The sequence below is a fragment of the Rhodamnia argentea genome, chromosome 4 (genome assembly GCF_020921035.1).
Source record: "Rhodamnia argentea isolate NSW1041297 chromosome 4, ASM2092103v1, whole genome shotgun sequence".
In the NCBI taxonomy this organism is placed as follows: Eukaryota; Viridiplantae; Streptophyta; class Magnoliopsida; order Myrtales; family Myrtaceae; genus Rhodamnia; species Rhodamnia argentea.
Window position 1 is genome coordinate 31,639,115 of NC_063153.1, and position 24,931 is coordinate 31,664,045.

At 39.5% G+C, this 24,931-nt stretch overlaps 1 protein-coding gene across 4 annotated transcripts; it reads right to left on the reverse strand.

Annotated features, from left to right (window-relative positions):
• Positions 1-917: 917 nt before the first annotated feature.
• LOC115749645 (glycogen synthase-like) lies at positions 918-24,072 on the reverse strand. 4 transcript variants are annotated; one of them, XM_048277639.1, is made up of 17 exons: positions 24,042-24,072; positions 23,787-24,006; positions 22,737-23,258; positions 21,756-21,854; positions 21,519-21,571; positions 20,054-20,111; positions 18,359-18,435; positions 18,284-18,289; positions 16,588-16,665; positions 10,688-10,767; positions 6,691-6,896; positions 5,040-5,114; positions 3,597-3,637; positions 2,649-2,754; positions 2,240-2,322; positions 1,814-1,887; positions 918-1,076 (listed from the first exon to the last, which is right to left on the reverse strand). In XM_048277639.1, exons 2-17 carry the CDS (start codon positions 23,970-23,972, stop codon positions 967-969), a joined length of 1,854 nt encoding a protein of 617 aa, XP_048133596.1. In that variant the 5' UTR covers positions 23,973-24,006; positions 24,042-24,072; the 3' UTR covers positions 918-966. The 4 variants fall into 4 exon arrangements, with proteins under 4 accessions (XP_048133596.1, XP_048133597.1, XP_048133599.1 ...); XM_048277641.1 differs by having other exon boundaries at positions 945-1,125; XM_048277640.1 differs by lacking the exon at positions 18,284-18,289 and having other exon boundaries at positions 18,353-18,437; positions 20,056-20,111.
• Between the last annotated feature and the right edge of the window lie 859 nt (positions 24,073-24,931).

A 24,931-nucleotide genomic window follows, 5' to 3' on the forward strand; every position in this document is an offset into this window, starting at 1 on the left:
TGTAAACCTATCATATTATGATAAGGACCAAAAGATCCCGAACTCTAAGAAGCACTAAGGGGAACCAACCCGGAAATAATAGACAGAGCTTGATAAATCAATACACATCTCCACAAATCACTAATCAATAGAAAAATGACCCGTATGTAATCAAATAACATACACCACCTGCTATATCACTTCTTCGAGTATCCGCAACTTCAATACCCGTACATATCACTCCAAATTTAGAACACTATTCAACCCCACATCAGGAAAAATCAGCAGTACACTACCAACGACAGCAAATTCAATCCCACATTCCAGCAGGCAAATGTCTTTAAACATCTTAGAACACCAACTTCAGTATCCCCAATCCTCTTTAAACATCAACTGCACAAAATCACGGTACGCCCATTCACAGCAACACAATCAACAAATTCAGCACATTCGCAAGAGAATTTGACCTCTAACGATGCTAGAATTAGGTCGTAGGCTCAGGCGATGCTGGCCCTAGATTCGTCGAGCCTAGGCGACGTTAGTTGACACTTGCCCTAGGCTCATTGGCCCTGGAGTTGCCTGCCCTGGGCTCACCCACTCGGCGATGCCTGCCCTAAGCTCGACTGATCTAGACGACTTCTTCAGACGCCGGATCTGGGGTGGTCGGCCCTAGATGACGCGAGATCTAGGCTTGTTGGGTCTGGTTGACGTCGGAGCCAAAGTTGAGGATTCCGAAGAGATTCGTGGAGGCTGGTCGATGGTGAGTGGTAAATCTAGGTTTAGTTTGTTTTTATAATTTAGCTATGATACTATGTTAACGATAAAAGAGACATCGTATTATTTCTGAGATCAAAAGTCGTACTTATAAGCTTAGGGTTAAACCTAGTACAATTACATATATAACTTCAACTTGATAATATTCTAAAGTAATAAGCCCAACAAGATGCATGCTGATGAATTTAAGCATCAGCCCGTTCTATTGAGCTATCATCGCACTCTTACGGAATTATAGACTTCAATGTAGTTCCCTGCAGTGTTGTTCCAGCTGTTGTCTCTCTCCATCGCCTTCCGCACAAGGCCGGTCCATTCATCTGGTTCTGCAACAGCAGTTATAAATTAAGTCACGTAACCAAAAAATTTCTTGCCCTAGTCCAAACCACCACAGCTTCTTTCAGTTCTTTTTGTGTTTTCTAGCAATTCCTTTAAGTGGAATAGTCTCTAGGAATTTCATTAAAGGAAGATGAAGCCGCCCTTGCATAAACAAGTTCTTAAGTTAAGACAGCTTTCACGAGTCAAGCTTTCCATCTGATGATTCTCTTCAAAGAACTTAACAACTATACAGAAAAAGGTGAAACTGCAGCCATTGATTAGCAAGAGTTTAGATCTCAGTCCTATGGCTGGAGGAATTAGTAGAAGATGATATAAGGCATCGATCACCGGGAAGAGGTTGACGTGCAGAGGGGCCTTAGAAAAAAAAAAAATTAACTAAGTGTTGCTGATTCTGAGGATGTTGCACTATATCCTCTGTGGTTCGTTCAGCCACTGAAATGACAGTGGCCAAGAACTTCCATTCAGCAAAAAGACATTCCCATTTACAAGCTTCCACCGAGTGGTCGCAGATATCAGTAGCCCTACAAAAAGCATATTCTTGATATTTATTCTCTTTTGACCATGTGGATTGGATAGTTTCTACACAAAAGCGATCAGCTTCAGACTTGTATGTTATGAGGTTACAAGAAAAGTGTAGCAAAAAGTTGCAAAGATTCAAGCTCAAACCTAGAAGCTACTGTTAAGAGTAATTAATGAGAGGAGAGGAAAAAACAGCAGAACTTACTGTTTTTATAAAGAGAAAACGCACGGTCTAAAGCTCCGTTCAAGGACCCTTCATCAATTCCATCGAAGACGAACCTACGAAACACGAGAAAGCCTTCAGTAACATCATGTCATATAAAGCAGCAAAGAGGAGACATCAAAATCAGGCACAGAATCAAACTTCCACACTAATGCCATTTCTCAGTGACAATGGCCTGTAACTTTGCTTATGAAATAAGAATTGGTATAGAACTACATGCTGAATGACCAACAATTAATATAAAGAATGGTTATTAAAGCATTAGAAGAAAATCAAATCCATCAGGCTCCTGAGATTTCTCCCATTATTTTATAGATGCACACAAAATTCTCATGTAGCCAAAGGATGGTGGTGTAAATTCCACCTCTTTCAAAACGAACTTAAATTCAATGAGTCTAAGCAGAATACCCATTTGCCATGTGGCTGTTTGAGTGATCATCAATGTCAAAGACCGTGTCAGCCAGACCACCAGTTCTCCTCACTGTTGGCACCTAGACATGTAAGTAGAGATCAGATTAAAACTGATTGCACATTATTGGTTTTCTGCACAATTCATAAGAACCCTCAAAACTGACAGAAGAACAAAGAAGTAATTGTACGCATTAGCCACATCAAAATGCCCACTTAAACATGCACAAAGATTAAGGCTTCTGTAAGTCAATAAATCATATGAGAAAAAACACAGGCACCTATGCTGACAGTTTGTCCTAAAAACTTGTGTACATTGGAGGTGGTAATAAATCCTATCACAAGTACTGTGGTGACCACGCAATCATAAACGAAATGGCAGGAACAATTTATTCAGGGAGATACATACTGCGCCGTATCTCATTCCAATCATTTGGGCAAGTCCACAAGGTTCGTACAAAGAAGGGACTAACACCATGTCAGCTGCAGCATAGAGCATGTGGGACAGCTCTTCACTGCAAAAAGAAGAAAAGAACACATGATCCAATATCAAATATCGTTAGCAACAGAGCCCGTGCAGCACAGGAAGTCTTTTATTGCAAATTGAAAACAAACAACATAACTCCAAAAGTATCTACATGACATCATTTTAACCATACTTCCAATGTTGACTTTGTCATTAACTTAGTTATTAGCTATTAGCTTCGGTCTCCTCTTTCCCTCAATACCAAAGGTAATTGTCCTCTTGTTTTTCCTTTTTTTCTTTTTTTGGTCTTAACTGCCCATTCAAGATTCTCTTGTCAACCTTAAGTTCAGCACACTATTCTAATTTGAGGATTTTTCAAAATATATGTATAACCTGACTGTACATTCTCATGTTATAAGATTTTATTTAGGTTAGGTAGACTGGTTAGTCCCTTGTAGTTTAGTTCAAATTGTAGTTTAGGTTAAGTTACAATTTCAGATCTTTATATGTGATTTCATGTGAATTCACTATAATTGGCCATACACGGTGTAGAAGAGGCCAGCAATGGCACTATTTAATCAAGAGGACTGCTACCCATGAAATCAGCTGTTGCAATAGGTACTATGCAGGAGGCTGTGCAGAGAGACGGATGAGGAAAACATTAGTAAGCAGGAGGTGTTGCAGAGACATGGATAAGCAAACATTTCTTTTGACTAATCAAGACATCCCGCATGATAAATCTTACAATATGAACCTCTTTTTAATTACTCCATACTGCTCAAGTATACACATCGAAGAAGGGATTTACTATATGATTAAGCAGAGAAGACCCTCTCTTAGAAGCTGAACAACAGGTGAAGTCTTGGCAAGGAGACCAGCAAAGTAATTTACCTGTACATAAGAAGAATACGGATTGCAGGACCTTCATTGTACTACGAAATGGGGGATGCAAAAACATGTCAGTGGATCCCATATCGTGGCACTCATTAAGAAAAACTAGCAAATAGTCACGTCAATAACTTAATTTATCAAAAGCTCTTTAGGTGGAAGCGTTTGTTTCAGTTTACATCCAGCAACCATAAGTATTAACCTTCTTATCCATAATTCTAATTTCAAATAGTTCTTACTCCCTAGAGACAAAAAGGTTTAGGAGCAGCTCAACAAAATAAGAGGACAAGATCAAAAAAATTCATAGCTTTGAACAGGAAACACATGCGCTGGAGGAAAACAGAAGTGACTGATGCTCAATCTAGAGTATAAAAAAATCAGCCAACCTGTAGCCCCTAAAAGGGCAACAAAGATGATTTTTCCCCATATGCTACTCAATTTTCGTTTACTGTGTTGTGGGGTTTGTCTTAAGGAGAGAACTTTGTTTGAGTAATTTCTGCAAAGCACATGCAACCAGGAGAAGTTGAAAAATCAACATAGTTGCCGATGCAACAGCATAAGACTTAGATTGAAAAAATGGCACCAGACAAAAATTATAGAGCAAATGACCCGTACTGAAAGCCAGTGTTCCGAAAATATAGAAACAAATTCCTTAAACATGAAAGAAGTCTTGCTATTGTGACAAAGAGAGAATTGCTAATAGGCACAAATGATTTGCAAATGCACACTTGATCAGTAATTCACTTGAACTTAATGGGGGTGGTCTCAATAAATCTATGAAAACACTACGCAAGTTTATTGTGTTGAAGGAGTGAGGGGCCGACTAATTTAGCCAAAAGTCTGATGACTCATTGCAAGAAGTTAATTCTTTGGCATGCCCTAAGAAAAAAGAGCACTGAAGGGACAAAATAGAAGTTTTTGTCCATCTGTTCATTCTGACAGCATGATGAGTACAGGTTGCAAAGAAGTTACACTGAACATGGTAAATTTGCCATTGACAATGCCATCAAATGCTGTTCATGTTGACCATAAACTGTCCAATGATTTGCTAATGAAGGATCAACAACATCTCACTGACTCTTCTAGGGTAAAATAGCAAGTGATAACCTCAGGAAAAGAATATAAGGGAAAGAAAATAAGGATGATCCTTAATATCAAGAAATGATGGTTCACACAGTAAAGAGAGACAACAAGTTCTGGCAATTCTAAACTGGAATTTGTTAACGAATGCCTCATGAGCACCTATTAAATAGCTTGTTAAGCAAATATTACATTTTGCAATGCATTAACTGCTCATGTGAATTTTGTGATCAATGTTTAACGTTGAAATTTCACATATATGCTTAACAAGATCCTCAATGCATTAACTGCTCAGAGGCAATCGTTGACAAGATCCTTCGTAACTCTGTAACAGAGTATAAAATTATAAACCACAAGATTGTTTACCAAGTCTGCGAGATCTTTGAACTCTCTTTCTACCCGATCATCAGGAGCTTTTCCTAATACAACCATCTGTCCACCCTGGAAGTTCACAGAGCAACAAAAACTTGTCAAGGCACTACAGCGTTATTGCTGATAAATATAGTCAAGATATGTGCTAAGCAGATAAAGCATACAAACTAAAATGACAGCATAAAATCTGCTGTTTGCAAACTAGAACAGATAAATGTTTGCTCAAAGTGACTCTGGCTTTGTAAACTGCTATTTTTCCCTTTCAAATAGGAAACGACTCTGGCTTTGTAAACTGCTATATTTCCCTTGAAAATAGGAAATTAGCTCAAAGTATGCTGAACTATTACAATTTACTCTGTTTCCTAAAAACATGATCGATGATGGGGATTTGATATGCAATAGTACAATAGTAAGTGATATAATTGGTAAGGGGTGCAACCAAAACAGAGAGCATCACTTGCAGTTTCTAAATTGTCCTGCTAATTTGAATTGGCCTTGTGAAACAGAATGCAACGCAAGCATGATCAACTTTTAACTTATAACTGAAGTTCTTGTCCTATTTTAGACTGGCACAGCAAAGCTATTTGAACTTGAAATTTCTAGAGCTGATTAGCGGTTCCAAGAATCATATATTGCAGTTGACAGGGTTATCTAACAGAGAAATAAAAGTTTATCAAGTAGCTGACTGTCTACGGTCCCACAATGAATGCTAGATTACATAAGAATTTTAGATAATTTCGAAAGGTTCCATTATAACCAGATAGTACAAGGAACAGGAAGATGGATATCTTTATGATGGAGAGCCAGGGAGAAAATTTAGACAGCCAGCAAGGCACTTCATTTCTAGGCTCCAGTTTCTCTCCAAAAAATTGGGCACTTCTCATCAAGCAAGACACGACACTCGCACGTGTGCACCTGCTTTTTTATCTTTAATGTGTTATGTTCCACAAGTACTTCGGTAGTCTCTATGGTTTTTGACATTTTATAGAGTTTCACTCCATCTTTTTTACGATAAATAATCAATAGAAAAATAATAGTATGAGACAAAGCTAACATTTTAAAACTTAGGCCTCAATTTCTAAATTGGTAGGACATATAATCTTCAATCTGATCCTAATGAACTAATCCTTGAATACTTCAAAAGATCCTAACAACCTTCTTTGCAAGGGAAATAGATGTGGTCTAGAAATTACTTGAAGACTTACAAAAAGCAAAGAAGTCAAAGTGATGACAGAAGATTGCTCCTTCAAGTTCTAAAGAACATAAAGCTAGTCTTCCGAAAAAGAGTTCTCAGACAGTTAGGTCAAAGTAAAATGCCACCAACTCGACTTCAAATCTAGGGTTACATTAAATGAGTTACTCCAATTTATCAGAATGTAACTCAACATGCCAACAACCTGATATAAGTGCTTCAAGCTGTGGAGTATTCAGAAAAATCGGAACCTATGCCTTTTGATACCATAATCGTAAGTGTCTAACCATCCAGCATTTTAGAGACAACATTTTGATCTAAGAAAAGATGCACAGAAACATATTGCTAAACCATGTATTAATTCAGTGACGGCAGCTGTTGTGACATTTTGTCTTCAATTGCCTTCCGACGTGCATAAGTGAAGAGAGAGAGAGAGAGAGATGGAAAACCTACGAGTTCCTCGACGTTCTTAATTGCATGAGTGATCAAATGAAGCCCCTTTTGAGCAACCAATCTAGTAATACAGACAACCAAGGGCACCTTCCGCTGGGTTCCATTAACCACATCTTTGCCCTCCACTATCCCTGCGCTTTCTACAGGTAAGCCAAGCCCCTTCTGGACATAATTTTTGCAGAATTTTTTGCCTTCTAGCTTTTGAGCTGGGAAAAAACAAAGAGATAGGTAAGAGAGAGAATAAGCAGTACTTATTAGCAATGAAATCCAGTCAATCCAAGTTCACAAAAATTTAAGGTGTACTTTGATTTTGATCCATTTTCTTCCGTAAAAAAATGGTATAGCAACTATGCAGTTGCCTTTCATGTTGACCACTTCTTGAGGAAGATCAAATGATTCCTCTCTCACACAATTAAGGTGACTCACATCGCAAGTAGAGTAATCAATTTAATGACAAGTCAGTAGTGTGTAACCCTTGTTTTGAGCATTAATTTACAGAATGAGCTCCCAAATTGTAGCATCCACAAGAATATGCTAGGAAATTGGCATTTTTAAACAAGATCAATACATCATGTTTATTTCATCTTGCCTCATCAGACTAATTGTGACTACCAGCATCAGATGGAACTTTTGCTTTGCATTTTGGCAGCAGAAAAATCCCTGGAAAAACTTTTACACCTTCATCTGTTAAGGGTTATATTCTCCTCAATTTGGTCCTTATCCTTCTTCCATAACTACAAAAAGATTTGCACAAAGCATTGCATAAATTTTGTTTTTTGCTGTTAAACAGAATATTTCTGTTGGAATATATAAATATTCAATCATGCTTTCTTCCATCAGCTTAAGCTTTTAGAACAATTGGCTATGGTCTCATAAAATCTTTCATGGTATCAGAGCAAGAGGTCCCGAGTTCAAACCTTTCCAGGCCCCTATTTGCCTCCCTAATGAATATGTCCACGCTTAGTACTAGGCAAAACAACCGGACTAAGCGTGAGGGGGAGTGTTGGAATATATAAATATTAAACCATGTCTTCTTCTATCAGCTTAAGCTTTTAGAACAGTGGGCTGTGGTCTCATAAAATCTTTCAATTTCAAATACTCATGGCTGAGTTAATCTCATGTGAATTAACTAATTTGCGAGCATATTTGATTAATCAATCTTGTCAGTGAATATTGACAATCAAAAGCTAACCATTGCTTTTGAACGAGACAAATGCAAATGCTTGGTGCGGGCAGAGCTCTAGCAGCTAAAAAGTTGATCATGACAATTTGAGTATTTTGTGAGACACTTCTCTGTGAATGCGGAGGAAAAAAAAAGAAGAGGGTAGACTTGTAACATCTATGCTATTTTAGCATTTCCTCATGAATGAAGGGACAATTAGATACATGTATGCATACCTACATTCCATGTTGGTTAGAACGGGAAGGCTGTGAAGGCTTGGTCTTTGATCTTCTCGGAAAATACCGGTTAGGCAATGAGAAAGGTGAAATAACGAGCAAGGAGATCACGGATGTTTCATTCTAAGCACATAGTACATACTCATTTCATCGAGGCAAATTATGTTCTAATTTTAGGCAATTTTGAGTTCTCAAGAGTCACATTTGACAAAAAGGTATTCCCACACCGTAGGATTGATTAAATTGAATCTCACTAAATGAGTCCTCTCCACATGTATTAGAATTTTTATATTTTATTGCCACGTTCACACAATTGTAAACCTACTCCATATACAACTCATGCTCTCTCTAGTACCCGTATGACTAATTGATGAAAATGTCCGATAGCAAACTAGGACATATCCTAGCAGTTTACGCAAAGAGTGAAACAGACTTAAGGGAAGTGTTTTGTGGTGTTTTTGGCTTTTAATTTTATGTTTCTCTCACAACGTCCCACACATCTTTAGAGGTCGGAAGAAATAGATGCGGTTTTCCAATTGCTGGCTCCATAGAATTGATCAGCCAGGCAATCACTAAGGAGTTCTCCGATCTCCAAGCCTTCCATCTCGGATCGCTTTTTTCTGGTTCTTTTTCCTCGCTTGTCAAGTGGCCAAGCTTCCCTCTACCATCGATTGCTAGTTTCACCGATTGAGCCCACTCCAAATAATTTCGGCCATTCAATCGGGGAACCGTTAATAGCAAGCTGGTGTTCTGGGAGAATTGCTCTCCACTATTGCTCGATTGTCTAGAGAGAGGACACCCGAATCGGCATCCTTACGAGCTCTGGTCATCGCTGTTTTCACCATAGTAGGAGTTGGATTCAAAACGTCCGCTCCGATACCATATTGATTTCAAAGAAGAAAAGTAGTCTCTTCTATTTCTTATTATTACTATGTTACGTAGAACATTACACATAAATAGAGTCTAGGACAACTATACTATAGAAAGGAAATAAAGGCATAAAAGGAAAAGATTTCCTACTTCCTAATCTTGAGGATTCAAAAATAAAGGAAATAAAATAAATGGAAACAAAAAATCATATCCCAAGATTTTCTCCCGATTTTCCGAGATCTCTCGATTCTTCGACGTAAGATCTTGGTGTATTAGTTCATCTTCCTATGACGCTATATTGTGATAATAAAGCCGTCATTAGTATTGCTCACAATCTCGTACAGCATGACCGTACAAAGCATGTAGAGATTGACACACTTTATCAAGGAAAAGTTGGAGAATGGATTAATTTGTATGCCATTTGTTCAGTCCGGTGATCAACTTGCTGATGTGTTCACTAAAGGACTAGGCAATAAATCGTTTCATCCTGTTTTAGTCAAGTTGGGCATGTGTGATATTTATGCTCCAACTTGAGGGGGAGTATTGAGAGTATTCGGGGCATATGTCTATTTTCTTTATTATTTTATGAATAGCAGCAATAAAGGCAATATTGTAATTCTTGTCCTTTTGGCTTTATTATAAATTGATAGCTTGGGGTCACATTAACCTAACCAAGTATTCAGTTCAGTTTTTTTTCTCTCAACAGTAATATAGGGACTAGATTTTTAACACATTTGGCTATGGCATATTGTAAATAATTCCAATATTTACCAGTTCATATGTTCAAAAACCTCAAGATAGGTTTATTTAGAATACTTTAAAAACCCTTAATCATTTTATAAATGCGAAAAGCTAGGTAGAGTAGCTATAAGTTGGGGGATCAAAATTATAAGCTTCTTATCTAGCTTCCCCAAACACCTCCACTCCCCCCCCAAACCCCGCGCCCCCCAACCCCCCAACACCCCCAACCACCCCCCACAACCCCCCAAAAAAAATAAAACCCAAACCCAAACCAAAAAAGAAGACCCTCCAGTTTTACTCCTGGACACCATTTGAAATAAGGAGGAGAAGAAGAAATTATCTGTCCAGTTTTACTCCTGGTTTACTCCTGGACATCTGAAAAAACCATAGTATTAGATAGGCATGTGCTGTCTAGTGGAAGACAATATTCATCACGTGAAGTAGATGCTAACACTCTTGTCCACTCAAATTGACGACGGTCTCCATTATCATGCTGCCTATTTCATCTGCTTATACTCCTGGTAGGATCAGGCATGCTCTACTCTTGAAATGCATGGCATTACCAAGGTACTTGATGTGGGAGTAGAGTTAGAGTCAGATTAGATTTGATACCACCACACAGATTAAGTTCAATCCAAAAGAAAAGTCCAAGTAGCCTATTTACATGACCTAGTAAAAGTCAGTGTCCTACAGTGAAGTTATGAACATTAACTCCTGCACATGATTAAGGGACCCCTTTTCTGTTTAGTTCACCCCCACATCTTACCACTTAATCCAAGAGCAAGAGAAGACTAAAAGAATCTTGTGTTGAAAATCAAGTGGTATAAAAACATCATAATCATAGTTTTGGCTCATTGGCTGCACACTCTTAGACCAATACAAGAGCAACAGTCACAAAAAGTTAAGGAAAACACTCGTAGATATGTCTGGACGATAAAGCAAATTAATGGTAACCTTGGGAAAGGTTAGAGCAAGGTTAGAGCATCACCATTAAATTTAACAGGCAAGTAGATATCAGTGGCAGGATTCCAGATTGCAGTGTCTATCCCATTCAGTATGCCAAAGTACCTGAAAATAAAATTGGAATCATAAGATGCAACAGAAAAGCTTATATATAGCATATTAGAACCAAATAAAAGCATTTTTTCTCTAACAATAATGAGAGGCAAAATATGATAACGAAAACAGAAATGCAACAGATTTATGTCAATAGAGCATGGATTTCTATACATCATGTTTAGCCAAACTATTCCCCTCCAGTCTCACACGTTCATGTAAAAGAACCACAATAGCTTAACACTGGAAGGGCACAAAATGGATCAAATTAATGAAAATAGCTTAACCTGTCAAGTTATCTCTAAGCCTGCAATCACTTCTGCTCTACACAAGTAATCTCTCAATTCCACAATAATGTTTAATGACATCGTATCGGACTTCCCACTGTCACATGGATCTGAGTAAGAGAGAAGATTGATGGTGTCTACACAAATCAATACTTCACAAAGATAATAACATAAGCCCCGCATGAGCATTTGAAAGGTGAGACTTGTTATGTTTATTACTTTAGAGTATTAGCAAGTTTGGGGTATTTGCATAAATGTATTGTTAGGCTTAACCCTAAGCTAAGCCTATAAGTACTCTTTATTATCTCTGAAATAAAAGTTAAGTTGCTCTTTTATCAATAACATGGTATCAAAGCCCTAATTAAAAAACCTAAACCCTAGATTTACAAAACAATTGATCTACGACCACCGTTTCTACAATTCTCGCCGAAATTCTTCGACGTTGACCAAATCCAGCAAACCCCAAAGTCGGCCATCTCAGATTTGACGTCGGGAGGAGTCGCCCAAGCCGGGCGACCTCGGGGCTGAGTCGCCCGGACCGGGCGACCCCAGAATAGGCGTCGCCCGACTCGCCCGAGTCGGGCGACCCCTGCAGGTGTCCGGCCCGACCTCGTCCGGGGTAGGCGACCCCAGAACAAGTCTCGCCCGACCTTGTCCAGGCCCGGCGAGCCCGGGAGCAGCATTGCAAGGGCCAGCGATTCTTCGAGGACCTCAGATCTGACGTTAACTTGGCTGACGAACCTAGTTCAAGCATCTTCAGAGGTCCAATTCGATTCTGAATGTGCTGATTTTGCAGATTATGTTGCTGTAAATGGGTATTTTCTGTGGGTTTGTGCAGTTGGTGTTTAAAGGATTGTGATCTGTGAGTTTGTGAGTTGATGGTGATAGATGTGTGGCTGTTGGGATATTGTTAAATCTACCGGAAGTGAATGGCTGTCTTGAAGAACGTAATTTTTGGTCCTGTTTGGCTGAATGTGCTGTTTTGCAAAGTAGCGGCTTGATAGTTGAATGTAGGGCTGGTTTTGTCTGAATTTGGAGTTCTAAATTCTGTGTGGCTGAATTGGTGCTGGCTGTGGGGTTGGTTTTTTGTTGGAATTGGTAGGTGGTGCGTGTGATATCCGATTACACGTGGGTCAAGTTCCTAGAAGTGAATTTTTTTTTATGTTGATTAGTGATTTGTGGAGATGTCTACCGACTCATCAAGTTCTCCATCTATTACTTCGGGATTGGTTCCCCCTAGTGCTTCTTCGAGTTCAGTATCTTTTGGTCCCTACAATAGTATAACCGGTTTGCATAATACCTTGGTCAAGTTAGATGGTACCAATTATCCTTCTTAGTCAATGGTTCTTTCGACTTTTATTTATGCTAATCGTCAGTCTAGATGGCTTGAAGAAGAACCACCCGAAGATTGGAAGTTTGTTGATGCTACTTTGCGTACGTTGTTGTGGGGAAGTATGGCTGAATCGATTCGCCATCTTTTCATGGATTGTGCGACAGCTCGTCGTGTATGGATAAAGTGTGTTTTACTATATTCGGGACAGAATAACATGAGTCGAGTTTGTGATATGTGAGAGGCTTTATTTGAAGCCAAAATTGGTGATGCTGGGTTAGCAGAATATTATGCTCGTTTTGCATCTTTGTATCGGCGCCTCAAGTCTTATTTTCCACCGGCTACCACGGTTACTCGGATGCAGCAACGTGAAGCGGACATGATGACCGTACTTTTTCTCCGAGGTCTTGGTCCAGATCACAATGCACTTCGACAACAGATTACCTCTCCGAGCACTCTCCCTTCCATTGAAGAAGTGTATTCTCGAGCTGCTCGTTATACTTCCCAAATCCCAAGACTTCAAAGCAATGTCGGATAGTAGTGCTATGGTGGCTCGTGGAGGTCAAGGGACTCGTGGTCGTATTAATGGTCGTGGACAATGGAGTTCGACAGGTTCCAATCGTGGTCGTGGTCGTGGTTTTCAAAGCCGAGGTGGTGTTCGTGGTGGTAGTAATAATGCTTCTAGAAGAGCTCGAGGTGGTGGTCGAGGGAACCGCTTTTGTACGCATTGTCAACTATCCGGCCATACTATTGATTATTGTTATAACCTCCATCCCGAGCTGCGGGGTCTACATGCCTCCATTGATACCGAGCCTTGGACTTCTTCACCTAGATCCTCTTCCGGACAGGCTACGATAAACTTGACTCGTGCATAATATGATGAGTTGGTTAGAGCACGACAGAATACCAATGGTATTGTTCCTACTGCTACTTTGGCACAACATAATGATCCTACTTGTCTACTTTCTAGTACTCCTCCTTGGATTATTGATTCGGGTGCCACTCATCATATGATCGGTGATTCTCGTCTTCTCACATCCACCTCATCTGTTCCTTCTACGTCGGTTACCTTAGCAGATGGCTCTCAATCCAAAGTAGCTGGTGCGGGATCGGAAGACTAGACGCCGAATAGGTGGTGGGCGTGAGACCGGTGGATTGTACATCCCGGATCCCGAGATTATTGTTCTTGCTATAACAGGTTCGAATAAAGCTGTGGATGATTCATATAGGTTACATTGTCGTCTTGGTCACCCATCAGCAGACGTACTCCGACGATTTCCTTTTATGTCTAGTTCGAGTCTTCAATTTAATTGTGAAACTTGTCGGTTGGGCAAACACCATCGTGCGTCTTTTTCCCCTCGAGTTTTGAGTCGTGCTTCCCAACCATTTGAGTTAGTTCACTGCGATGTGTGGGGTCCTAGTCAAGAGCCTTCATTTGGTCTTCGTTATTTTGTCACTTTCATCGATGATCGTACTCGTACCACTTGGTTATATCTAATAAAAGATCGTATTGAAGTTTTTCATTCTTTTCTCCAATTTTATAATGAAGTACGTACTCGGTATAATTATTCTGTTAAGTGTTTGCGTACAGATAATGCTCGTGAGTATTTTTCTTCTTCTACTTTTACTCCATTTCTCAAGTCTCATGGTATTTTACATCAGAGCTCGTGTGCTCACACTCCGCAACAAAATGGAGTTGCTGAACGTAAGAACCGTCATTTGTTGGATGTTGCACGTTGCCTACTTCTTCATACTCATATGCCTAAGTCTTTCGGGAGCTATGCTCTTCTTACAGCATGTCATCTCATTAATCGTCTTCCATCCTCCGTGTTGAAAGGAGCTATTCCTTATACTCTTCTTCATCCCGATCGTCCATTATGGTCTATTCGTCCTCATATATTTGGATGTGTCTGTTTTGTTCATTCTGTCTCCTGGTTTGGATAAGTTATCACCTCGTGCTGAAAAATGTGTATTCGTGGGATACTCCCGTACTCAAAAGGGGTATGCTCGTTATAGTCCTACTCGTCGTCGGGAGTATATTTTCGCTGATGTGACTTTCTTTGAGGATCAAGCATATTTTGGCTCTGTTCATCCTCGGGAACCATTAACCATGGATCTTCCGCCGCCCTTAGCACCTCTCTCTCAACCGGAGCAACCACTTGTTAATTCTAATAATACTCCACCGGATCCAGGATCACCAAGATCGACTCCTCTTCAGGTTTATACACGTGGTCCTCGCCCGGTTTGGGGCCATACATCTCCACCAACAAGCGTTCCACCACCACCACCTCCGGTCCAGGCTTCCGATCCTCTTCCACCACTTCCCGACAGTTCTCCTATTGCTCACCGCACTCGGTCTCGGTATCCTCTGTCTAATTTCGTGTCTTATCGTAACTTAAGCCCTCACCTGTCTGTCTTTGTGTCATCTCTTGCATACGTATGCGTGCCAAGTTGTGTGCGGGAGGCTTTGGCCCATCCAGGTTGGACTCGTGCTATGGAGGAGGAAATTGCTGCATTGCATAATAACAAGACTTGAGAGTTGGTTCCATTGCCGGCGAATAAACAATTGGTGGGTTGTCGTTGGGTCTTTGTTGTCAAACACAATCCAGATGGTTCAGTTGAGCGCTCAAAAGCGCGTCTTGTGGCAAAGGGCTATACTCAAACTTATGGTATTGACTATGATGAGACTTTTTCTCCCGTAGCCAAAATTCCTTCCGTTCGTATTGTTATTTCCTTGGCTGCTCGGTCTCACTGGACTCTTCATCAACTTGATGTCAAAAATGCATTCCTCCATGGTGATCTTCACGAGGAGGTGTATATGGAGCAACCACCTGGGTTTGTTGCTCGGGGGGAGAAGGTGTGCCGGTTGCGAAAAGCTCTTTATGCACTTAAGCAATCTCCTCGTGCTTGGTTTGGCCGCTTTAGTGATGCGGTTATCACCTTTGGCATGCATCAATGCGGTGTGGATCACTCAGTATTTAGTATGTCATCTTCAAAAGGTTGTGTTATTCTTGTTGTCTATGTTGATGATATCATTGTGACAGGAAGCGATGTTGAAGGTATACAACGACTCAAGCGGTTCCTACAAAAGGAGTTTAACACTAAAGACCTAGGTCGTCTTCGATATTTTCTTGGTGTTGAAGTCGCCTATGCTAATGATAGTATTGCTCTTTCACAACGAAAGTACACTCTTGACATTCTTAAGGAGGTTGGTTTACATGATGCTAAGCCGGGAGACACACCTATGGATCCTGGAGTGAGGCATGATAATGAGCATGGAGAACTTCTTCATGATCCAGAGAAGTATCGTCGCTTAGTAGGCAAGTTAAATTATCTTACCATTACTCGTCCGGATATTTCATTTGCGGTTAGTGTGGTAAGTCAATTTATGAGCACTCCTCGTACTACTCATTGGCAAGCCGCTCTACAAATTGTTCGCTATTTGAAGGGAGCTCCAGGTCAAGGACTTGTGTTTCATAATCGGGGTCATCTTCATATTGCTGGTTATTCTAACCCCGAATCTTTGGAGGTGATAGGATATTCTGATGCAGATTGGGCTGGTTGCCCCATGGATCGGCGGTCTACTTCAGGATACTGTGTCTTTCTTGGTGGTAATCTTGTGTCTTGGAAAAGTAAGAAGCAATCTGTTATTTCTCGATCTAGTGCAGAGGCCGAGTATCGTGCTATGGCTAATGTTACGAGTGAACTTCAATGGGTTCGTATGTTATTAGCCGAGATTGGACTGCCTATAACTGGATCATCTATTCTCTGTTGTGATAATCGATCTGCTATTCATATTGCTAGCAATCCGGTGTTTCACGAGCGAACGAAGCATATAGAGGTGGATTGTCATTTTGTTCGGGAAAAAAGTGAATTGTGGAGACATACGGTTGGTGCACACACGTTCTGAAGAGCAACTAGCGGATATTTTCACAAAGCCTCTTCGACGTGGGCGAGTTTCATATATTTGTCATAAGTTAGGACTTTTTGATATGTACGCTCCAACTTGACGGGGAGTGTTATGTTTATTACTTTAGAGTATTAGCAAGTTGGGGGTATTTGCGTAAATGTATTGTTAGGCTTAACCCTAAGCTAAGCCTATAAGTACTCTTTATTATCTCTGAAATAAAAGTTAAGTTGCTCTTTTATCAATAACAAGACTAAAAGCATAGCTGAAGTAGAAAAAGAATGTTCACTATAGTGCCGGATCCATACTTATCTCGGTTTCTTATCAATGTGCTAGAAAGCCATCCCGAGCAAAGTGTTTCCTTGAGATAGGTCGGGGAGACCGTCCCGAAAATCAAAAAGAGTGAATTGTTAAGCATAAGAAATAAAGTTTCTATTTATGAAGTTCTATGAATGAAGTGGCATGTATCAGCAATCACAGAATCCAAATCCTATCCGCCAATTCAATTGTAGCTCACATCTCTTGCATAGCGTATTTCTGAGACATTAGACGTTCTAATAGCATCCCACAGTACTTTTGAAAGTGCAAGAATAAAGTAATTCATGATTTCCCATAGCTCTAATAGGAAAAAAAGTTCGAAGTTACCAAATGCAACCATGATATTGAATACTTTCCAGGTCCTCAGAAGCAATTTCTAAGATGCAGCTAAAAAGAAGGTTAATGAGCAGCATTCTGATCATCCCAGCTTGGAGTCTTCTTGAGACAGTTCAACTTTAAAGGATTCCACAAACAATCAAGGAATGGATACGTAAATTGATGCGTCACTCCTCCAAACAGTCTGATCCTAGATGTTGCAGTTCTGAAAGGTTGCGAGCTGAAAATCTTTGAGGAGAGCGAATTCTTATCTCCCTTGATGTGTGGGTTTTGTTACCATTGTTCTTTCAAATAGGGGCTAGCATCAAGCCCACATACAGTTTGGAACTCTTGAAGAGGCTCAAAAGGGAATGGAATGCAGAAAGAATGGGAAACATGAGGATTTGCAAGTTTTCTATGATAAAAGAGATCAAACATCTTGATGAGATAAAGAACAGATAGGTGCTTCCCCGGAAGAGCGAACAGATGTAAACAGACCAAGGGTATTAGCAGGAGGTAATTTCTTGGATGCAAAAACCAACAGTTTTGAGGTTCAAGGGGGAAGACAGAATAATTAACTTCTTCCAAACGACGGGAGGATAAGTGACACATGATCTTATGAGTAGGATCAGCTGAAGCAATAATCCACAACCCCTTGAGTGCACTGTCATAATTCCAGTAAATATTAGCCTTCGACAACAAGAGTGGAAGGTATCTCTCTCTCAAAAACATCACTAAATATTTCCTGGACAGTTCATACACCCGTCTTCCCCGTAGATGGTAAAGCTCAAGCACATGAATAAAGTATTAGAGGGCTCGCAGGAAAGAATTTATGTCTTTGGTGAACTTCCATCAGAACTTCTCTTTTCATATTCTATTAAGATGAAGAGGCTTCAATAGCTGATTGTTTTGGGTAACATAGGTTATTTTTAAAAAAAAAAATAAAGAAAACATAAAAGAAAGGAGTTAAAAACAACTCCAGAAGACTAGTCAATTCTCAAAGTTGTGAAACCAAGGCTATATGCTCAAGTACACCTCGAAACACCAGGGATTCTTGTTTGGTGCCATGAACTTCTACGATAGGCGCTAGTTTTAGCTCGGGCACATTACTCAACTAAGATTCTAAAAAGTTCACCATGGCAATGAAGCCACAAGAAATTTGACACATTCATCATACCAATGGAATTTTTAGTAAATTAGATGCGATATTTTTCCTTGAAGAACTTTAAAAAGTGAACTTGCCCAATGAAACTCAAGCGGAAGGAAAATGAGAGTAATCTGTAAATTATTGGTTAAGCCCTCAAGCGTAAACTGTCTCCACAAAAATGCAGTTGAAAGTAGTCCGTAATGATGGGCTTAGGCGATTTCCCAAGTACTTTTAGAAGGCTTCTGTAGATAGATACAAAATATAATTAACTTCCCCCAATCGGGATAACTTACGATCTTGCATTATCGTAAACAATTCCTCCTTTCAGCAAGCTCAATCTCTCGGGATTATGACCAATTGTTCGATCATCTACTGCCCGACATGATGGTAAGAAAGACACAAATGATTTTGATTATGAAGTACATAAACCTAACGTTAACCGGGAAATAAATGGTGATTGAAAACTAAAAAGGATGAAGACTCTGATCCAATGAAGATTAATTTGTAAAGGAGACGTTTAACCAATATTATGTTAAAAAAAAAAAGATTCTCAGCATTTTTATATAAATAAGCAACTACCCTTAACTACAATAAAAGTACCAGGAAATTTACCCGGAATTTCAATAATAAGTTTTCACATTTCTCTTTAACATTAAGTCGGATGAAGCTTGGTGTCTTTAAATCCATGCTTACACAACTACTTAGTCGCAAAGAAGTGATGAGAGTATGGTAAAAAAGAACATACTGATCAGATAAAAAAAAAATCAAAATATTGCTCTTCAACCCTTTGTGCCTAGAAATCAGATCCAAGTCGCACTATTTTCAAGATCCTTTGCAAATAGGCAGACATTTGTTTTTTCATGATGATAGCAACTAAATAATGATGAAACAAAGTACTGCAGATAGAGGAACCGTGCTATCATTAGATATTTTCCCATGTGGGAATCATATTTAATTTGTGACAAGCAACAAAGAAGCTAAGATATGTTGTACAAGGAATGTTAGGAAGCATTATAAGCACCTTTCATTAGAGGATTCCGCTTTCAACCCATGAGGTGATTAATGGTTAAAGGGACATTTATGTTGGATTAGGCTCTCTACCAAGGAAAAACAATCTCATGGTTGGGCCACCCACCAGTGTTTTGATCTGCATCTTATCTGATCCTTGAGATTAGTGAGGTACTTCATGGCCCAGGTTTTTCCCACTTAGGTGGGCTTCCACATCATCATAAAAAATATAAAAAAAGAATTCACTGCTATATGTGAAATCCAAAATCAAGTCCTTGTCAGACCTCAATCTAGGATGTTGTTGATGGGTTTTATGAGTGACTTCCAACAGTAGCATGTTACAACAATGGTAGATATACCTTGTTCAGTTACATTTTTATATTCATTTATACAGTTGATTGTTGGTAGAAAATGCCTGCTGATCCGAAATTAAGGAGGTAAAGTCATAGCTAAAGTTCAAATAACTGCAGAACAGGCCAATTACATGGATCGGTATGCCCGGTCTATTCATGTTGGTTAATACTGTAAACATGAGTACAATCTATGGCTCTTTTCTCATCTTTTCCAAATCTAACCTCAGTAATCTATATTCAGAGCCAATGAATCTGCACAGGACACTTTCCTTCATCCAAATTTTGTACGTTGTCTTTTCTCCTTGAAACTCAGTTCCAAAAGAATCTGATCTCCAAATCCTCATATATTTCTGTCACCGTAGCACTACTAAGTCAGAACTCATGGACCTCACGAATCTGATTAATGAATTCATCTACTAACATTCTCCGGAATTCTATGGTAGATTCAACTTGACTCTGCATTCCACTAGAAAACAATAACATACAATAACACTTTCACAGATATTCAAATTGGAAAGGTCAATGGAAGGGAGCATTTGAAGTAGCCACATGGCATAATGATATATGGTACGCACAATTAGAGGTCAGCCATGACCATATAACATTAGCTTATGTAATGCACTTACAGCTTACCTTATCAGTAGTCGCATAAATTGCACCATCGAGACCACATTTACTGAGTTGCTCTTGTCTATCGAGCCAGTTCGCAATCACATACAGAGAAAGGGAGGAACTATTAGCATATGTTTTGAAATGTGAAGACAATTAAGCTAAATTCTCAAGCATGAAGAAACCTAGGCGGCTAATTCAATCCTATACCTCAGTTCATTGAGTCAAGAACTGCCATTCCTATATCACTTAGCTATTTAATTCGAACACAAAACTTCAAAATTGAAACCACGTAATGAGTTATTCCCTCATTTCTATGCAAAGCATTCTGAGTTCCATCTTACTAAAATATGGATCTATTCGGATTGATCTTGGTCAATGGAAATTCTACTCTATTTACTGAATGACATGAAATTTTGCCCACTAAGAATGCAATGCCTCTTTGAGTCTCATCTCCCTTTTTTTTTTTTCTCTTTTGAGTCATGTTCTTCAGTTCAGTGTGAAGGACATCTATTATGAAAAACAAATCAATTTTTCCTTCTTTTCAGCCAGGTATTTGATGGTATAAGAATTTGCATTTGCACGGGAAAAAGAAATCCATACCAAGAGTGAGTTCTTTTACTGATTTCAATTCCTACAAGATAAATATTAATAAACCCTTGGGAGGCTACAAAAAAAGTGTCAACATCAATTTTGTATGCCTGTGGCAAAAACTTTCCTTTGGTCAGCATTGGATAGATGTTTTGGATAGGTAGGAAATTTAGTAGATTTATTTTTCAAGGCAAAAGGAGATTTAATGTAAGAAAGGCATGAAGAGGGAACCGCCCCTGCACAAGAGTTACACTAAGACAAATTCAAACAAATGATCCAAATTGAAAAGTTTGGTTTTACAGTAATCCAAAATCTCAAAATTTATAACCCTTTATTTGATATTTACATCAAAAGCCGTTAAGTTTCTCTCCCAAATAACATTGACGGAAGGATAACAGCAAGTAACGATCTTTTCTCAGAGGCTTTTTCTTTTTTTTGTTCAAATTTCTCAGTGTTATTGACAAAGCAATTTTCTTCCCAAGCCTAGAGTTGCTCCCCAACTAGAAGCTTCAGCCCCATGAATGCCTAAAGGTCATAATATTCTGTACTAGTGTTGCTCCAGAGCATTTAATATTACCTATCATGATTACTCCACAACTTTTATCACAGCACGAGTATCCACACACACACTCCCAGCCTTACATGGGAAGATTAGATTACAAACTTTCAATTACTAAATGACCAATATTTATCGGGTTTATACTGCCCTAGATGAATCTCATCTAGTAAGGGACTTCCGTACATAGGTTGACTTGGCGCACCCTTGGTTCCTATGAATGAATATTTTCTTTCTAACATTGACAAAGGCTGGTCAGCTGGCAAAGAAGTGTCAGGTAATCATCCTAAGACAGAAATTATTTTTAACTCAAATACGATGCAGAAAACAGTTTTGACCAACCTGCATTCACCATAATGCTCCATATTGTGGATAGTCAATGTTATTCTTGGTCTCTGGCATAAAAAATTATCTGTTAATAAAACTCAATAGTCTGCAATGTACATCTGTTATGAACATAAACGAAAAGAAACAACTTCTTCTAGACAAGAGCCACCAACTGCTATGCTATATAGCAAGATGGCAGAAATGTCTTCAATCCAACTCCAGTTCAGCCAAGTGGAATGGCAGAGAAAGTACCTTAAGTGAGAGTTGATGGTACATATCCCAGTAAAGCAGTGGCAAAGCACTTGTTTGCCATTCGTGGACGTGAATAATATCAGGCTGCACTCCAGTCACCTGCCGTGATCAGATATGTTGCTGAAGATAGATACTGCAATGCCAACACAAGTAGCAAGATCCAAACATCGTTGTCGGCCACGGGGAAAAAATTGGTACTGGCTTAACTAACAAACTCCTATGTAGCTCTAATAGATAAATACATGGGTGACAAAACTCCTGCATTGCTCCATTCTCAAAAACAATCCAGAACATGCTTATGTACAGCTCATCACACATTCGTAGAGATGATTTTATAACGAACCAAGGCAAGACCTGGTGCACTAAGAACCTTCAAAAGAAACTCAAGAACCCAAAGTGAGGTTCCCATTAACATCAGCACACCAGCTAATGCCTGACATATACCACCAAGAGCAGGAACGCATATAACAATGGGACCAACAGATTCCCCGGCTTCATCAGAAGCCACACGCTACAGGAAGTGGTGGATAAGGTATGCATGGTTTCCATGTCATCCACACTGCAAGGACCTATTATTCTGACGCCATTTGCAAATTGCAACAACCACAGCCCCAAGAAGTGTACCCAAACTGGAAATTGGGTGGTCCATCTCTACTTATATAGTGCGTGGAAACCTCCATCACTCTCCATGTCCGACTTGGGTACTCGCAAACACACAGACACGTTATGCACTGGAGATTACACATATCTAACATTTCATAGAAATGAAAGTCAACATGACCAACAGCCGTAAGCTTTCATTCATTACATTTATATGTAATTCATAAATGTAAATTCTCCACTATACCACACATGATGAACCAGGCTGAGTATTTATCTATTCCTATCTTAATAAAGTGCAGAGAAAACCAGTTTCTGCTACCAAAAGTTACACAGAGATGATAACAAAGGAACTTGGAAAACAATCTCATAGTGACATACCTGCATCCACTCAAGGCAAGCACGGCTGAAGAATATATACGCTTCCAGCTCATTGTATGAACCCCCATATACATATTTCCCTTTAAAGAATTGATTAGACGGTTCAACAAATATGACGGGAATGCCAGAAACTTCCCCACGATATGCATTAGTCGGTATCCAATCTCCATCATGGAATGAATTATATGTAGTTATCAACGTGAGATCGGTAATCTGTCGCTTCTCGATGCATTCGTAGAAAGGAAGCACGACATCAACCGTATGACCACGTGACAGGCATGCGCGAGCAAGTCCAGTCACAACATCACCGAGACCTCCAACTTTGGCTATAGGAGCCATTTCAGCAGTAACATGGATGATGTGCATGAGATCGGAATCCTTCTCCACATCAGCTGGAACCTCGACGCTGACATCCCAAGTAGGGAATTCTTTCTTCCAAAATGGAGTTTCATCACTAGGGGAAGGCCACACCGAGCCTTTCAATGCAGGATTGATGGTATCCGCCGCACTTTCAGCCCGTGCCTGCATTCAACAACTTTCAATTTTCTTCTATGAAGGGTCAGCATCTTTTGCAGCAAACAGGACCTTACAGCATCTATCACAGTTAGTTCTGCACAGAAGATCACTTATTGTTTTCCCTACTGGATTTGAGTAGATCAGACCTCCCTGAGACCAAACAACTGGCGGTAATCTACGTTTCCTTGGGGCTATATTTGTTATGGCTAAGTTCCTCCTTACCATATTCCATGGGACGATTGTTCACTATTCTCAGACCAGTAGCCACACTTTCCGGTTTGAAGTGCCCATCATTCCCAATCATCGCGAAATTAACTCAGTGCTTCCGTCATTCTATGTCAAAACTTCAATTCCAACAAGCAGATTGCTCCAATATTACCAAGTACCGAATTGAAGAAACATTAAGCCAAATTAGTTTCCACCAAAAACCCAAAAGAGAAAAAGCACAGAGCCCACGTTTGAGAGACCAATTGGCATTCAACAGGTTGCACTATGACTATGGATAGGCACAACACAATACCGGAGATTACTTGCCTCCAAGTGGACATTCAAGTCCTGCGAGTTTGTGTCCACCGCCTTGATCCTGCGAGAGGGAGAGTTCAGGCGGTAAGAGGCGGCGGCACCGGCGGGAAGACGTGAAGACTTCTTGTTTCTTCTCAGAGAGGCTCGCCTTGCAACCAAGCTGGGGTGACCAAAAGCGCCCACCACCGTATTCTCCATCTTCCTTTCTCGACCACCGAACTGGAGTGAGGCACTCGACCCAAAAAGAAAAAAAACTGGAGTGAGGTTTCGAGATCGGCATTGACCGTTTAAAGATACTGAATTAGAGTGCAAGTAAGTGCTGGACGTTTGGCAGTAAATAGAGGCAATAAAAAAAAGTACGTAAAGCAATATCCCAACTTTTTGTTATAGAATACATGAATGAATATTCATTATATTTATGTATCTATTATGGTACATTTATATCTTACATTCTATATATATATCCATATCCAATGAATGTTCATTTCCCTATCCAACGTATATATTAATGATAAGTACATCATTATTCTCCTATAAATAAGAGCTTAGTTTTTGTCATTTGTAGTGAGTCGCAATAAGAAATCTCTTTATTGACTTTGTCTATTCTCTCTGTTTTCTCTCTATTGCATACTTGCAACATAATATTTTACAATATTTTTTCAATTATCAAAAGAAAAAATGCACAAATTTATATTTGAATGTTACGGAGGGGAATAGAGGAAAACGAAAAAAAACGAGGAAGGGAAAGGAAAAAAAATGGAAAGAAAAGAATAAGTTCATAAATTAAAAAAAAATGAAAAAATCATGTGGATCATTACCCATCACGCCACGTGGATGTTCAGTCCCCACGCCAGTTATTTTTAATTAGGGCTTTGATTGGTTTACGAAAAATGTAATTTTTAAAAAAAATTTATTTTCCCTTTAATATTTTTTATCTAAAAAATCAATTTTTTTTAATTATTTTCTTTTATCTTTTATTTATTTTTATTTATTTTCTTCCTCCTTTCTTTGTCTACGCGGAGCAGCGGCAGAACAAAGGGCTGATGGTGGAGGGAATCAAGATTGCCCTGCCAATCGACGAGTTGGAAAGAGAGTTGGAACGAGGCCGCGAGCCTCGAGCGAGCGCCATTGGAAATCAAACCTGATTTTACGGGCGA

Excerpts from the sequence above, each read along its gene's own strand:
- LOC115749645 (XM_048277640.1), bottom strand. The coding sequence starts at position 23,972 with ATGGAGAATACGGTGGTGGGCGCTTTTGGTCACCCCAGCTTGGTTGCA. Across the intron at positions 23,259-23,786 it reads ACTTGAATGTCCACTTGGAG|GCACGGGCTGAAAGTGCGGC; the intron begins GCAAGTAATCTC and ends TGTTGAATGCAG. Across the intron at positions 1,077-1,813 it reads GTTTTCTCTTTATAAAAACA|AACCAGATGAATGGACCGGC; the intron begins GTAAGTTCTGCT and ends CTGCTGTTGCAG.